Source organism: Falco rusticolus, chromosome 13 (genome assembly GCF_015220075.1).
Source record: "Falco rusticolus isolate bFalRus1 chromosome 13, bFalRus1.pri, whole genome shotgun sequence".
NCBI lineage: Eukaryota > Metazoa > Chordata > Aves > Falconiformes > Falconidae > Falco > Falco rusticolus.
In genome coordinates, this window is record NC_051199.1 from 1,996,398 (window position 1) to 2,012,497 (window position 16,100).

Sequence of the window (16,100 nt, forward strand, 5' to 3'; positions counted from 1 at the left end):
ACTGCATTGTGTAGTTTAGCTACCAGTAGAAAAGAACCGGTCCGAAACCAAGACATGACCCAAGAGTGCTTGAAACAGGGCCAGGAGAAGAGAAGGTCACGAAAAGGAAGAGAAGAAGAAGAGGAAGATGATGAGGAAGAGGATGAAGAAATGATGAAGATGTCCCAAATGACCACCAGAGGACCCCCGACCCATTAGACCACACGTGCATAGTAAGCATGTAGGTATGACAAGTAGTTTTGGAATTGTAATGAATATGTTAATAATTTCTCAGAAATGTCATTAATATGTATAGGCTGGCTATATAAAGATAAACAGTGAACAAAGTCGATATGCACGTCGGGCGGAACTTCTCCCCCGTGCATCTGGCACTGAAAATAAAGAATGCCTGCTTTCGAAAACTGAAAAATGAGTATGACAGAGTTTTGTCTCTGATTTTTTGGTGTCGGATGGGTATTTTTCACCCTATGGCTGCTGCTGCCTGGCTGCACTCACCTATGAGGAAGTTGGCGTAGGAGGAGGAGGCACCGTACTGCTTCTCCAGGAACTTGTTGAGGAAGGTGGCCAGACCCGCAATGACGGAGGAGAAGCTGCACTGAGCCAGCACCAGGAGGATGAAGAGGGGGTTGAGGAGCAGCCTGAGGAATATCTTTGGGAATCCTACAGGGAAACAGCAGGAAAAAACGTATTTTATCCCTGGGTTCCTCATGTCAGGAATCTGTACTGTGAAAACCCCCACCCTTAGGCTGTTCCCTGGGAGTTAGTGCAGGGGATGTCCAAGGGCACGGAAAATGAAAGGGGAGGCACCCTGATCTGGCCCGGCAGCTGGCAGGACCGTGGCCAACGCACTGTGAGAGGCGAGGTGGAGGGCCGGCTCTGCCCACTACCCTTCCTCTCCCCCTTCCTGGACTCACAAGGAGCACTTCGCAGCCCCGGTGCATTTGTCCTCCTGGAGCAGGGCCCGTACCCTCGGGCGGTGCGACCAGAGCCGCTCCTGCAGCTGATGAGCGCCATGGGACATCGCGTCCTCCCTGCCCTTTCAGCAGAGGCAGGCTGACTCCAGGCTCCTCGGGAGCAGCCTGCTTATTTGGTCTCTAATTAGCTTGCCCCTTCTAGCAGAGTGCCCCAGAGACCCGGCATCATTCCTCAAAGCCCAGCGAGATAGAGAAGTGGGAGCTGGCAGCGCCAGGTTATGGCTGTGCTGGACGGAGAGGGAAGGAGAGAGGGTCTTTAGCTGGAAAGAAGTCATCCTAGGAGCTGGAAGAAGTCATTAAACTGGTCTCTCTCACCAGTGACCCCCCTACTCAAGCCAGTTTCAGCTACACACACACAAACCCGCAGAAGCTGCAGTGCGGTGACCTTCCCAAAGCGGCGGCCACTGGCGCCAGCAGCCCCGTGGCCTCTCCCGGAGCTGTGTTACACCACCCAGCTGGCACTTCCCAGCACGCTCACGCCATTTACAATCCTCAAACCAACCTTCAGAAACAATTCAGGCCCCCCAGACCTCTGCTCCACAGCAAGGGGAGGCTGCGTCCGCCTCCCCCACATTCTTAGGGAAGGGTGTGCTACAGCCCTGGCGGTGCTTCTGGCCCTGGCATCGCCCGCAGCGTGGTGGCCAGACCCCACGGCTCCCACAAAGCCCCTCAGCGGGGCAGTGCTGGAGTGGTGGCCCCCACCCACCCAGCGTGGCCCGGTGTCCCCCATCACCCTCGCCTTTAAGTGCCAGCCCTTTACTTTTTATAAACTCCAGCAGAGAGGTTTCGTCAGCTACCCCCTTCTCCATCTTCCTGAGCATGCCAGCCTCCGCGTTCGCGTTCGGGTCCTGGGGAGGGAGAGAAGAGCAGCCTGCGGTGAGGGCAGCACCCGTGCGTGGCTGGCACCGTCCCGGCAGGCAGCGAGCTCCGGAGGAGCAGGGTCTGTCCCAGATGCCTTTGACCCCCAGCCAAGCCTGAGAGTTTCCCTTCCCATTACAGCGAGGGGGTGGATTATCTCCAAAGTCACGGCAGCCCTTGAGCAGAGCTGCAAGACAAACGCTTGTCCTGCTCAGGAGGGTTTTGAGAACTTGGGAAGCTTTCCTTGCCTGAACCCTGGCAAGGTACCTCCTCTTTAATCCTGCAAAAAGTCTGACAATGGAAGTTGGAGACAGGTCGGCTCAAGTCTGATGAGTCCTCTAGCTATAATAATGAAATATTTGGGGTTTGATTTTGACCTTTAAAGAATCAATGATTAAACTATTTCAAAACAAAACAAAACGAAACTACTTTTGAAACTAAACCAGTGGGGCTTTGCTTTGAAAACACTGAATAATAATTTTGCATCTTTTAAAATTTGTTTTAATGGGAAACTTGTCCCTTTTCCGCAATTTTTCCTCAAAACAAAAGCCCATTTATCAAAGTCTTCTGCCCAGCTTTATCCCAGTGCTGTTCCTTGGGGACGCTCGGCTCCGAGCAGGGGTTGCCACCGCTGCTGCTGCTGCCGCGTCAGGGGAGGAGGTCCTTGCAGAGGGTGTTGCAATGGGGCATTAAGATACAGCCATCACCAGCAGAACTGGGTCAGACACCCCGGGGGTGTCAAACCCCCACGGACAGACCCCTTACCAAGGAGGACAGCATGCAGGAGCCCCAAGAAGCCACCCAGCCCTCCCACTGCTCCAGGGAAGGCACAGGTCTACCCAAAGCCTTCCCAACAGATGCTGCCAATGCAGCTAGCGGGAAGGATGTGAAGTCTGGGTTTGGTCCGCTGAGCTGTGGTGGTTCTGGCTTTCCAGCTAATGGTCAGGAAGTAAAGGGTCTCGTCCTTCATGTGTTAGAGGCACAAAGCTTGCCCAGAAAACTTGTGAGGAGTTGTAACCACACCTGAGGAGGGTTGCTGGGCTCCCTTCCTCCCTCCCACCCCTCTCCTCTGGAGACAGGTATTCCCTCCCCGAGCGCAGCCCTGCCACTGAAATGTTCTGGCCCTCTGGAGATGAGGTCTCACCTCTCCTTTCAGCATGTACCGAGGGAAAAAGAAATAAGGAATGGATGTGAGCACCAAGCAGCCTGAGGAGATCAGCAGTCCCAGCCACCAGGCTCCGATCCACCGCTGGTCCCGTGGCGTCAGGGCCACTGTAGCTGCAAGACACAAGGACCCATCATAAGAGCTCTGCTTCTGCACGCCTGGGGGTGAAAAGGGCAAACACCTGTGCAAACACGGACTGGTGAAGCACAAAGGGTCCGTGTGGGCACACTCCAAGGGACTCTTCACCAGTGTGGAAGAGCAAATGGCTGGAGATGGGAGGTCCCACCAGCACTGGTAGCAAGACCAGCCCTGACAGTGTTTGACCTCCCTTCCTTTGGCCAGGAACCTGCACCGCCACTCCCCATCCAAACTGTGCTGAGCCTCCCAGATGACTGTAGGATGGATTTAGTCAGCATCAAAGTATGTTGATGGCCCAGGTTCAACTCTTCCCTGTCGAGCCAGCCAGTAAGGTGGCAGCTGTGGGGACCCAACTCCATCCTCCTCTGCCTGGGGTGTACGGTGGGCTTGGACCGCGCCGCCTGCCAGGGATGCTGAATCGAGACAGGGACTGGGAAATGCCACAGCCCCTTTCCTGGAAAAAACTGCTCTCCCATTGTTCCTGGCTTGGTCACTCTCTGCTTGCAGAGACCAAGGGAAGGACCCGTGCTGGCAGAAGAGTGCTGCTAATGAGCCTGGTTTCCGAGTGGAAGAAACTCTGGGCGCCTTCTCCGGAAAAAGGAGGAGAAGGTGAGAGCCACTCCGTCTCCAGTACAGACATCCTTCGGCTGGGCCAAGCGATGCTCACGGGAGGTTGACAGATTGCTTGGCTTGGCATGGGGACCGCATCTCCCCATTGCCGGGACATGGTGGCTGGGAAAGGAACCAGCAGCAGTCTCCGGGTGGGAGCCCCGTGCCAGGGTGCGGCAGGAGAGGAGCCCACACCCCACTGAAACAATCGCCCCACTTCCCCAAACAGGACCACTCCACTCTGGAGCTTGAACGTCATCATGGAGCGACTGGGCAGAGACTGCTAAATCCGTCTGCCGCCGCGGGGAGCAAGCCAAGGCTTTTTGCCATTTCCTGCCCCAGTTTCATTTATTATTCTTATCAGGCACCGGACAAAAATGTCAGGCGAGCTCTGATCTCTCTAAGGAAACTCAGGAAAAGCCACATTAATGATGAAGCTGTGGAGAATTCTTCAGTGATTAAGTTACCAGAAATAATAAGCATGCACCAGATAAAGAAAATAAGCCCCGCGCTGGCACTGGCTCGGTCCCCCTCTGCAGATGCTGGTGAAGGGTGGTGGGGAGGACGATGGGCAGAATCAAGCCTTCCCGTGCACCCATCGGACAGTGGTTGCCCTGTGGTTGTCTTCATCCCTGGATGCTTCAGATGCCCCTGCTCCTCTCCACCACTGTGCCGGGGTAGTGTGCTACTTCCTCAGCATGGCAGCAGTGGGCAGACCCCAGCAGTGACCACCAGTGCTTCCGTGCAGCACCGTGAGTAGGACACTGAAATGTCCCTACCACAGGGCTCTGCTTCCGTAGTGGCTCCAGGACTATCCGTAGCCTTCCTCACGGGGAGACAGAGTGAAGGAATGTGCTGGGGGTGCTATTCCAGGTTCAGGTCTTTCCCGAGGAGTGGGTTTTGTGGGTCATGGGACTGGTGGCTTCTGCCACCAGTCATCTCAGAGTGAGCTTCTGACTCACATAAGGCTTTTAGGAGGACCATCGCTACTTGAGAAATACTCACCAATATCAACTCTTCCAATATCCACAAAGAGCCGCAGCACCACGGATCCCAACAAGTATCCAAAAGCAGGGCCAAACACAGCAATGGCGAAGAGGATTGCTGAAAAAAGGGAGCAGAGAGTGCCCGTGTGAGCAGGGAATGGTAGCTTCAATGCAGATCTGGCTTTTGTCTTCCTATGTCAGGCAGGAATGGTGTTACAACGTGCAGAGCAAAAAACCATCTTTTATCAAGCAGCAGATCCCCATTGCTCAGGTGCTGAGCGTGGTGTTTAGCTAACAGGATTATGAGGAAGGCAAGCAGCTGCCTGCAGAAAAAAATCCGTCTGCTCTGCTGCCATCACAGCTTCGCTGATGCACTAAAAGTTGTCAGCTACACTGTCAACATCCCTGATTCACAGTGATGAAGGGAGAAAGCAGCAGGGCAGTGGCACTCTGGACTCCTGCAGGTGATGGAGACCTTAAAAGCCTTACATCCAAGTGAAAACATTTGGTGCAAACCAGGGGAGGTGAACGATGCTGACAGCAAAAAGGCCAACAGATCACACTTGGTTCAGCTGAACTATCCTTGTTCAAAAAATAGAGAACTTGGACCTAACCCGTAAGGTCAAAATGTTTCCCTTTGGCTCCTTTAGAATGAAAAGATTCAGGTTCCCTCCCTGAAAGAAACTCTTTGCACAACCTTCTTGAGATGCTGAAAGGGAGACAGTTTGCTTGAGCTGCAGTGACCATTTCTGTGCATTTTGCTGATCTGGAGCATTTGAGCACACTGGGTATGAAAGTGCCTGATCCACTGCTATGCCTCAGCTGTGCAACTATTTTAAAAACACTTTTTTTTTTTTTTTAATTAAGCAAGGCAGTGCTTTTGTTTCTGTAATATAAACCGAAGTATTGAAGGGCAGGGTCTTTAGAGAAGGAATATTTAACCTCATGCACAGACAGTAGTGTTCCTTTTCACAGGAAGATGCTGAGACCTAAAATGAAACAAGACTCGAAGGGCAATGGTATTTACGTTGTATTGAGGCAATCCAGGCTCCCAGTAGCCATCCCCCCTGACATGGACATTCCATGGCCCTAAAGTGACCCCCCCATAGTATAAAGAACAAGCCAGTCCCATTTTCCTTCATCTTCAGGACCTGCCAACTTGGGGCTCCAAAGGGCACTCAGAGGTCCTGGGAACAGTGATCCCTCATCACGCGGGGAAGCCGAGGGTGCCCTGTCCCTCCTTCTGCCAGTCCAGACCACTGTATCTGAGCTGAGAAGAGCGAGTACTGGCCGCACAGGAAACGTTGGTGGTGCAGCAGCCCTTCCCAGCAGGAGCCTGGAGCAAAGCACACCTGGGTGGGTCTGGAGACCCTGCCAAGCACTCTGGTGTTTGTCCAAAGCCTGTCCTTGGGAGTCTAACTCTGAAGGCTTTCCTTCTCCATTAGGGCTTACCTTATTTTGGAACATCCGCTTTGGACTCTTAAATCACGCTGATGCCTTTGGCTGCTTTAAAGACATTGTTCGTCACCAGGAGGAATTGAGTTTGTAAATAGCTTATGGGCTGAGCTTGAAGCTCACGTAGGCAGGCCAGTGCCAGATGGGGATTGCCATCCAGAGGACAAAAATATCTTGTAACATGGCAGCCAGCTCCTACCTCTTTGCAATGAAGCAGTCCTCCGGAGCCTGGGAGCCCCCACCGGGCACGGACTGATCTCATGGGAGACATGCCGATCTTGAACCCTTGATCCAAACCCTGTGTTAATTGGCTCCTGCAGGCTGTCACACCTCTGGTTGAACTGTGATCAACTGATGCTCGATGAGAGCAGGAGGCAGCCTCTGAGAAGGTTTCCTTACTGCTGTTTCCCCCCATGGATGGCATAAGCTCTCACAGACGCAAGGGAGAAGACCCAGCCCATCCATCTGACCTCCTTTCCCTGATTTTTTGGCTTCCTACGACCCACAGCTTCCATATGACCCTACAGAGAAGAGCTGACCGTCAAGGGGAGAGACAGCCCAGCCTTTTAATGGGGGAGGATCGCATCTGAGTCACGCTGGCCACTCAGCCCATGTCCACAGATCATCCTCTCCAGATGAGCACCTCTACACCTCACCTCTAAGGTCCAGAGGATACACAACAACACACAGCAATGGTCCCACTTACCAACGTACAGCGGGGAATTGTTTGCTTCTGCAAAGTCGTCTACGTAGGATATTCCAAAGGGCTGGATGGGAACTGTCCCAATTCCAGCCAGCAGCTGGGCAATGACCATCACTGTCCATATGCTGCTGGCCTCCTTCTGGGGATCCTGGGTGGTGTTCGGGCACACAAACTTATTCTCTGCATAGCAGAGTTCAGCCTGGGCCTGGCTTTTGTTACCTGAAAGGGGAAAATAATGAATGTTACAACGCTGGGCATGTCCCCTGCCTCCTCCCACACTAAACCTGGGAAATCACCCAGGTTTGCTGAGTAGGCACTCACTGCTGGATTTCAGATGGATTGCTCGTTTTATTTAGCAGTTCTCGTCATCTTTCCCTTCCTTTGGGGTATTATACTGAGGTCAGCGTAGCAAATGACGAGGCTGTGGGTTTTATCATACTTTTAAAGACAAGCTGGCCAGAGAGGAAGGAAGCACATTAGTTTCTCCTGCGAAGGGCCAGCCTGCAGCCCAGCTCCCGCGAGCTGCATTCCAGCTGCCCGCAGAGGATAAAAAGCTCTCCTGCCAAGCTGCGGCAGCGCTGGGACCAGCCGACCCACAAAAGTCTTTGGACAGATGGTGTCAAAGCCAGTGGAAAACCCTAAATATTCACAGGTGGAAAAAGCTGGCTTTCATGCAAAATGAAGGGGTTACAGAGCAAACAGAGCGTCCTGGCCTTTCCTTGCTAGCTCTTCCTACTCCAGCTTTTGTTTTTTCTTTTTTTTTTTTTTCATTATTTGTAATTGGTTCAACATTCCTATCACCTCTTTCTTGTTAATGCAATAACTCTGGATTTTCTACACTTCTGAGCAAACAGACACAAACCAAAACCAAATATTTATCAGGTGATACGGGGTTTTCATTGGCATAGCGCGGCAGCACATTCCTAATAGTAGGTCACCACAAAAATCCTTATGTAAGTCCATTTGAAGGCACGTTGTCTACAGAGTCCACGTTGCCAGATAGAAGGAGCCTCCTTTTCTAATAAAGATCTTACCACAGCAAAAACAAAAGCCACAGAAACCTCTCATGCCAGATGGCACGCCATGGAGCGAGGCTGCTCTCGGTTCAACGAGGGTAAACCCAGCCCATGGCTGGCTTTTTGTTATCAATGGTCTTTGCTCCCTTGTGGTACCCAGCCAGTAACAGGGAGTGATGCTCTCTGGGGTGACCTGGCTGCCCTGAGCAGGACACCCTGCCCCTGAATCTCTGTTGCCATCCCTGCTCAGGAGCAGCCCACCACCTCCCAAAGCAAGGACCCTACTTCTTCATACCATCTGGACATGGAGAGGTCTTCACCCTGCTCAAGACTGCCATGCAAACTCCAGACAGGACTGGAGTATCTTCATGGGCTGGAAATACCAGGACAAGACACGCACAGCTCCATGCAGGGAGCAGGATGATACCTGCTCCTTTGACTTGTTTCCTTTGCAGTGATAGCAGCCCCTGTCCTGGTTCTAGACCAGTTCACAGCCTGAAGCAGGACTGTAAGCTCTCAGAAAACCTGGCATCTGATGGCTGACCCACTCTCCAAACCATCTGACTTGAAAAGCACAAAGACACTTCAGTCTGCATAGCAGCGAGGCAGCTGCAAGCCAGCAGAGAGTCAGTCTTCTTATTCCTGCATGAGCACTGGCACACTCAGCCCCACACTGGGCCATCATTTTTAATAATGGTTAGTGGGATCTGGGCTTGCAGATCAACAATGGAAGTGCCAGATTTCCCAGAACTGATGTGGTAGAGCAAAGCCAGAGGATCTCTAACCCTTTGGTGGGAGCAGTGACTGTCAGGCACCTGTTGAGCAGCTCTGCCCTTGCTATGCTTTGCTCCCCATCTGGGCTTTGCATCCTATTGAGCTGCAGTGAAGACAGGACCCAACTAAAGGCAGCAACTTGCCTAAGGCCACCCAGCAGCTCTCCGGCACAGCCAAGGCTCCCTGAGCCGAGAGGATCAGGCTGCGATGCCATGCACGGGGCTCTGAGCCTTTCCAGGAGAAAGCACCTTCTAACTCCAAGTGGAAGGCTTTCCCAGGCTGGCACTGCTGTGACCGCTGCCATCCCCCTCGGTGGCACAGGCGCAGGGGGAGCGACCTGGCACAGAGCTGAGGTGACCTCGGGTTTTCAGAGGGGCCAGTCCCCAGGGGCGCTAAGGCTCATTGGCATCCCGAGGATTTAGGGCCTGAGGTCACTTTGGGAAGACCAAATCCAGCCTTGTTGTGTGATGCAGACTCTGCTGCATACCTGCATTCGGCACAGAACCTGGAGCTGTACTAGCTTGTTCCCAAAGCCCGCCCAGTTAAACCAGTAGCCCCCCTTAGTATGGGTCGTACGGCTCAGTGGCTAGAGCAAAAGAGGCCCTGGGGACAGGAGACCTTAACTCTGCTCCATCACCCACATGCTCAGCAGCAGGGAAACAGCCTCACTTCTCACGCTGCAATACCTCTGTGACTCCAGTAACGAGGATGCTCCTTCCCTTTCCAAAAGGCTTTGGGCTGCAGGTGGCCACCAGCTGGACTGCGCCCAGCCTGGGTGCTCAGCAGGGCTGCGCGCCACTCTTCTCCCCTGTGCTGCACAGCTCTTGGCAGCAGGACCGAGCGACGTCTTTTGTCAAGCACAGAAGCCAGGGGAGAGGAGAAGAAGGTCGGCACCTCGCTGGTGCCACAAGGCATGCACACACACCGAGAGCGCACTTGCAAGCCTTCTCATCAGTCAGAGGAACTGCTTCCTCGAGCAGAGAAGTGCCATCCGAACAAGGCCGGTACAGCAAGAGCTGTTCTGGCATGAATCAAGCTCAGCGCTCAGAAAAGTGCAAAGCCTCAGTAGCAAGTACCATGGAGCCATTGACTCCCCTCTGTAAATGCACCAGTGCCCAAAAAAAGCCAGAAGTGAACTGCTTTGCCCACAGTCACACGGGGCAGCAGCAGCAGAACCAGCATCTCCTGCACCCCAGGGCTTCTGCCCCCGTTTGCTGCCCCTCCAGCAGCACACTCTGCTCGCAGCTGGTTTCACATTCTCTCCCTGGCTGGCTTTTTGGACCACTAAATGACATGCCGTTGTTGATAACAATGCTGTCATCACAGTGTTAGAGCTGCAGCTGGGGCCCTTTTGATGCTACAGAGAGCAAACCTATTGCCAGGGTGCCCAGGAGCAGGTTGGAGGGACACACCACCTGTGTGGAGAGCAGGGACACTGTGTGCCTCGCCGTCTGAAGAGACACGGGGGGGCACAGCCAGGAGAGAAGCATATTTAAAATAACAGATTAAGCTAATTACACGATTAGTTTTCAGGTATATTTTGTAGTATCCACGTGGAAGGATGTGCTCTTCCACTGAATGTGGAACCTCCTCACAAATGTTCCTGGGTTGGCGTGCCCATGTGGGGTGATGGCCCTCTCAGGGGTCCCAGCCCTACAGCAAGCTCCTTGGGCACTGGTGGGAGGGAGAGGTGTCTGGGCAGCTTGGAGAGGAGATCCTTCCTGCTGAACTTGAGGCACAGACTGCTCCCTTTGAAGGCCTCCCAGAGCATCCATGGGGAATTTAGGTACTTCACCATGACCGCAGCACTTGGCACCTGAAACTGCAGCAGGCACGACATGCCCAGAAGAGGCAGAAGGATCCCACATGCAGTTGTCGCGTTCAGCAGGGGTTGCAAAGCTATACTGAAGTCCGGCTTAAAAGAGCAAATCTCTACCTTTAGTTTTTCCCTCCAAACACTGCATTTAAATTGTGCGCGCGCTGGATACAGCCTGTCTTTTTTGGGTGGGCACAGGTAACCCAGCCCAGAGCAACCGGAGAAGGATTTGTGCTGGGACGGCTCATGGTGGTGAGGATGGAGGTGCTTACCGGTGCTCAGCGCGGTGTATTCGTAGGGGTCTGATAGGAAGTGGGGCAGGGTAACCAGGAACGCCCCCAGCGCCAGCAGCAGCCCCCCCATGCCGATCACCCGTGGGCGGTGAACTCGGCTGCCGAAGTAGCTGACAAAGATGATGAGGACCACGTTGCCGATCTGGAAAGGGCACAGCAAAATGGGAATGTCAGAAGACATCACGGAGGAAGTCAAGACCCTATAACTGGTCCCCAATGGCTGTGTTTGGGTGGGTGGAGAGCTCCCTTGTCAGGTGGTGTTTGGCCCCCCCAAAAGCAGGAATGGGACAGCCCTTCACCCTGCATATTCGCAGCAAGTCAGTGGTCCCTCCCCATCGAAAGCCAGCGGGACAGCTCCTGGGTGTCCATCACCCACGTGCATCCCTTGCTGTCACGGGTGACTTCACAACCTCCTGTGACCTGGCTGGGGCTTTTTCCAGCACCCACACCTGCCCCCCACCCCACAGGATATGGCATAAACTAATATTTCCCCCAAACACAGCAAGAAATGAAGCGTGATGCCTCCATTCCCCTGACTCTAAACAGACCCAAAGTCCAGCTCATTGCAAATGTTTGTGACTCTGGGCATTTGCAGCTGCAGGTATGATCAGTTCAAAAGCTGGGAAAACATGCAGCTTTCTCAGGCAAGTGGACGAACACCATAAAATTACCATTACATTGGCTTTGTCAGCTTGGGACAAGCTAAACATTATTTTAACCTCAGCATGTGTGGCTAAGAATACTTTTTATTTATGTTTACATGGGCTCTTTCACTTGTCTCTTTGTGGTTTTTGTTCTTGGAATTGCTGCAGCCATCAGTGCAAAAAGGTGGGACAGACCGGGCAGCTCAAACAGAGTTGGAGTAAAGCACAGAAAGTTCTCTCGGAAAGCAGAGGAATAAAGCCGTATCTGTTGTCTACAAGCTGCTACTCCTTAACAGCATGGCAGACGTCCTGCTCCAGTCCTTTTCCCCTTTATATTCTTGCAGTAACAGCCCTGCATGACGTTTGCTTTGGTATCACTTCTCCAGGCATTAATTCTCATCGGCCTAAGTTCTCTGGTGGGTCAGGAGCACGTGGGTTACAGCTCTGAGACACTCCGCAGGGCTTAATTATACCAGTTCATTATTACCAATGTTGTACTGTCCATACTGAGTCCCTTTCTTTGCATGGCTTGGACCTAGCCACAATCAGTGGGAAGTCCTTCACTGGTCTCAGCAGACTTTGAGCCAGCCTTTTTAATGCCAGATGTAGGTGCTGGTTGAAGTAAGACCTGGGCATCTACTTCCCCAAGGACCCAGGAGGATCCCCAGTGCCCAGCCTCTCGGTGGATCCCATGCAAGACCAGCTGTGGGCATGGTGGTGGGTTGCCACCAAGCACTTCCTGGTCTCTGCCACCAAAAGAAAGTCTCTGCCAGCAGGTCTTTTCCTAGCTGGCCTTGAAGAGCTACCAGGAAGGATACAATTCATGATAAGGTAAACTAGAAAACTTACTCCAGAGACAAGTGATTAGAAAGTGTTTGTGGGAAAATCCTCAGCCAGGTCAGCAATATGTCAGTGAAAGTCACTACTTTGCTGCAGGGCCATGAGGAGCTGAGACCACTGGAGAAAAGGACTAGATCTTGGAGAGACAGCTGGCCAGGGTCTCCTTTTAGAGAAAGTTTGGAATGATTCAGGCCAGGCTCTTTCCCAAAGCCAGTGAGAAACCTACAAAAATAGATACTTCTACTGGAAATTGCTCACAGAGATGTAGTTGTGTGGATACTACTCATAATAAAAAGCTCTTCTTCACAACAGCTGTTAACTGCGATCAGTGGAGAGGAACCACACTGCATGTTTTCTGTCTCCCAGTCATGTCTCTGCTGGATGTGCACGGCATCCCAAGGTGGAGTGGACTCCTCCGAAACAACCTGCTTTCTGCAGCTGCCCTCCGAGGCCACGTCCCCACCACATACCCTACGTTCAACCTCCTGGTGTATGGTACAGCAAAAATGAGGTATGAAGACGTTTCCAAGTGCAGAGCAACATCTGCTTCACCTAGCATGTATAGGAATGACCAAGGAAGCCCTGGGTGTGAACAACCCTGAGACCCTATTCTGGGAAGGTCCCCCTGACATTCTGGCCACCCCGTGGGGCCCCTGCACAAGCTTCTCACCAGTTACCTCGTGCAAGCTGGAGATGAAACCTGAAGAGAGACTGGAGAGCCCAAAGCGCTTCTCAATGGTAGTGAGGCTGCTCTTGAAGTTGGCGCTGTAGAGGAGCTGGGAGAGCTGGAGAAGCCCATGGCACAGCACAAACACCTGCAGGCAAAACAAGTGCCATCCCGGTTAGTACCTGCTGAGTGCCCTGCTGATGTGTAACTGCTGGTGGCCTGCCCCGTGCGAGGGATTGGAGAGTCGTACGCACGTGGACTCAAGTTGGCCAACACGGCTGCACCTCTGATATGCAACAGATCTGCTGAAAGGCTCAGGCCTGGATCCATGATGAACTCAGCTTTGCAAAATGAACAATGCAGCGTCCAGAAGAGAGGACAAGGAGCACTGTTTGTTTCTTTTCTCTGCTTTACTGTTATTAAGATTCATTGGTATTTGCCCTGTGACAACCCTTGCGTGGCCCTCAAGGTTACCCCTCCAACCCGAGGAGGGCCCATTGCGCTGGGAGTCGTACAGTGATGGATGAGACAGCCTTGACTTTGCATAGACTGGGTGGACGCTCCTGAGACCATGTTAGAGCCAACCAGCTGAAAGGGAGCCGTGCTGGCTTAGGCTACCTGAGACCCAGCTATTTCCAGTCGGCCCCTTGGATACGCTCAGCTGTAAAGTCAATTAACAGAACCTGCTCCAAGGGGTGTTGCAAGAAAAAGTTTAAAAAAGGCTTTAAAAGCCCCAGAGGGTAAGGATGAAATATGCACAATGTAGTCTCACTACTGGAACACCTCTGTGGTATTCTAAAAACAGCATCTTCCCCTTGAGCCAGGCTGTGAGCTGAGCCAGCAGCCAACGGAGGCAGCGCTTGCCTGGAGCGGAGGGGGGAACACGGAGAGTTTGCAGGGCAGGGCAGAAGCGTGGTCAAAAGAGCCCGGGTGGCCTGGGAGAGGAAAGTGCTCTCAGCCGGGGATGCAAGAGGCAGCTCACAAGTGTCGTTTGATCTATATTTAGTCAGAAAAGTTTTCCTTTATTTTTCTTGGAATGGAATGCATCCACATGGTGCCAAAAGTATTTTAAAATCATTAAAAAAAAAAAGGGGGGGGGGGGGGGAGGGAAGGGGGGAATGTCTTTTCATTTAAATCCACAGGAAATCAAATATTTGCTGAATACCGGAAGCATGTCCCACAAAGATAACGGTGGGAAGACCGAGATGATGAATGGGGGATCAAAGGTACTGCAGGGCTGACAAATTCCTTATGTCCTTGGCTAGGAGAGCAGCAACACTAATTATTAACATTTATTTGAAATGGTGGTAGCACCCAAAGCCCTGACCCATTGTGTGGAAAGAAAAAAAAACACCCACAAAGCAGAAAAAGAATGAAAATTGTCCACCCGACACAGAGGATGCACATGGTGTAGGGGGGTGGAGCACTTTTTGTGGAGTAGAGGAGGACACAGAGCCAGGTCTATCCATTGCAAGAGAATTTAGGTAGAAGAAGAGGATGGCTTCTTGGGAAGCTTCTCCTGCGAGGGAGGATAGCACCAGTCAGAAGACACAGCTAGGTATCTAAAAGCCTAAGAGATGGGAGAGATGCTGGCAAACAGCAGAAGAGAAGAGGCTGGAGGTGAAGGAGGAGAAAACGGAGCCCTGGCAGTGCAAGGGCAGGTGTGGAACAACCTGGAGACCACAGAAAAGCAGAAGGAGAAAGGCAAACACCAAAAAAGAGGGAAGAAGGGTCACAGGGACCAGCATGAGCTCTCCAGCCACATCCTGAAGGGGTGTCAGCAGACAGGCTAGCACCAAGAAGGTATCTGCCACCACGGCAGCCCAACAGGAGAGGACAAAGTCCCAGGCTGGAACTTTGTGCTGACAAAAAGCCAGAGAGCAATGACGTGGGGTGTAACACGGGAAACCCTCCCAGACAGGGACAAAGTGGAAGTGAAACACTTCAAAGTAAACCCTTGAAGCAGAACAAGCTCTACACCCTCCAGTCAGCAAGTCCTACATTCAAAGCCCCATCCCAGCACATGGTCCTGCAGGTGAAAGGTGGATCCACCACCTTCATCTTCACCCAATCCTGACCTGGGATGACGGTGTAGAGTAGTCCAGCCAGGCTGGTCTGGAGCAGAGAGGTAACTCCTGCGTGGATGAGAAACGGAGAGGGGATCTTGTGGCCAGAGAACATTAATTTTTGTTCCTGAAGCTCTGGCCAGACCCTATTGAAGTCATGCGGATAAGGAAGCACTGGTTAAACAGTGGAGGGCCGGGACCGCCCGAGATGCAGAGCAGCTGGAGGGAGAGCTCTCCCGGTGTGAGGCGTTAGCTGGAGAAGCTGTTTACCACCGGGGAGGGAAGAGGGTGGATCACCAAGGCTGAATTTAGCTCAGCAAATGTCAGCCTAATCCCAGGGCAGACAGGGAGATGAGAAGGAGAGAGAGGATGCTGGTGGGGAGGGAAGATGGGCAGGAGAGGCTGCCTGACTCCCCGGAATGCTGGGGTTGGCAGGGCATGGGAAGAAGGCAGAGGCATGGAAGGACCACGGGGAGCCAGCACTGGCTGTGCTTCACGGGAGGACTGAAGGCAGGAGATGGGAGGGACAAGCTGCGCTCAGAGCGGGCAGGCAGGGAGAGGCAGAGGTGGCAGGATGGCCTGAGATGGGTTTATGCGAAGGTGATAACCTGGGGGTGCACGAAATGGGGCCACAGATCCCGAGATGCCTGGGAGCAAGCTGGGGCTGCCTGCCCTGAGGGAAGGCAAGGTGGGAGAAATGCAGCTGGAGAGCACCAGCAAGGGGAGAAGAAGATTGGCGCTGGGGTGTGACGGCTCCCCTCCTGACCACGAGTCCTCCTAATCTGGCTCCTGCGAGCAGGGTTAGCAGGGGAAGCAGAGGAGCCAGGGGGGGATGCTCAGGGCACCCGATCCCACCCTGCACTGCTTCTGGCACTGAGACCACACAGCACCCTCAGCCCTTGGATGCGGAGAGCCTGGACGATGGGAGGCGAAGGGCAGAGGAGATTTTTTTGTTGTTTTTTGTTTGTTTGGGAAGAAGCTGCCACCCAAAACAGTTGGAGCAAAGTAAAACAGCCTTTGCTCCAGGACTTGTGCAGCTGGAGCTCTGCTCTTCTAGACACACTTCGGCTGTCTGGAGGTGAGAGACGTGCCTGAT

The 16,100-nt window shown here is 52.9% G+C and overlaps 1 protein-coding gene across 2 annotated transcripts in view; it reads right to left on the reverse strand.

Annotated features, from left to right (window-relative positions):
- SLCO2A1 (solute carrier organic anion transporter family member 2A1) overlaps window positions 1–16,100 on the reverse strand; it is a 30,004-nt gene that overhangs the window by 4,371 nt on the left and 9,533 nt on the right. The window contains exons 2-8 of one of the 2 annotated variants that reach the window (XM_037407070.1): window positions 12,949–13,086; window positions 10,767–10,929; window positions 6,892–7,107; window positions 4,750–4,848; window positions 2,977–3,110; window positions 1,735–1,822; window positions 496–660 (exon numbers count right to left, since the gene is read on the reverse strand). In XM_037407070.1, coding sequence (XP_037262967.1) covers window positions 496–660; window positions 1,735–1,822; window positions 2,977–3,110; window positions 4,750–4,848; window positions 6,892–7,107; window positions 10,767–10,929; window positions 12,949–13,086 — 1,003 coding nt within the window. The remainder of the gene's footprint in view (window positions 1–495; window positions 661–1,734; window positions 1,823–2,976; window positions 3,111–4,749; window positions 4,849–6,891; window positions 7,108–10,766; window positions 10,930–12,948; window positions 13,087–16,100) is intronic. The other variant, XM_037407071.1, reaches the window with a different exon arrangement.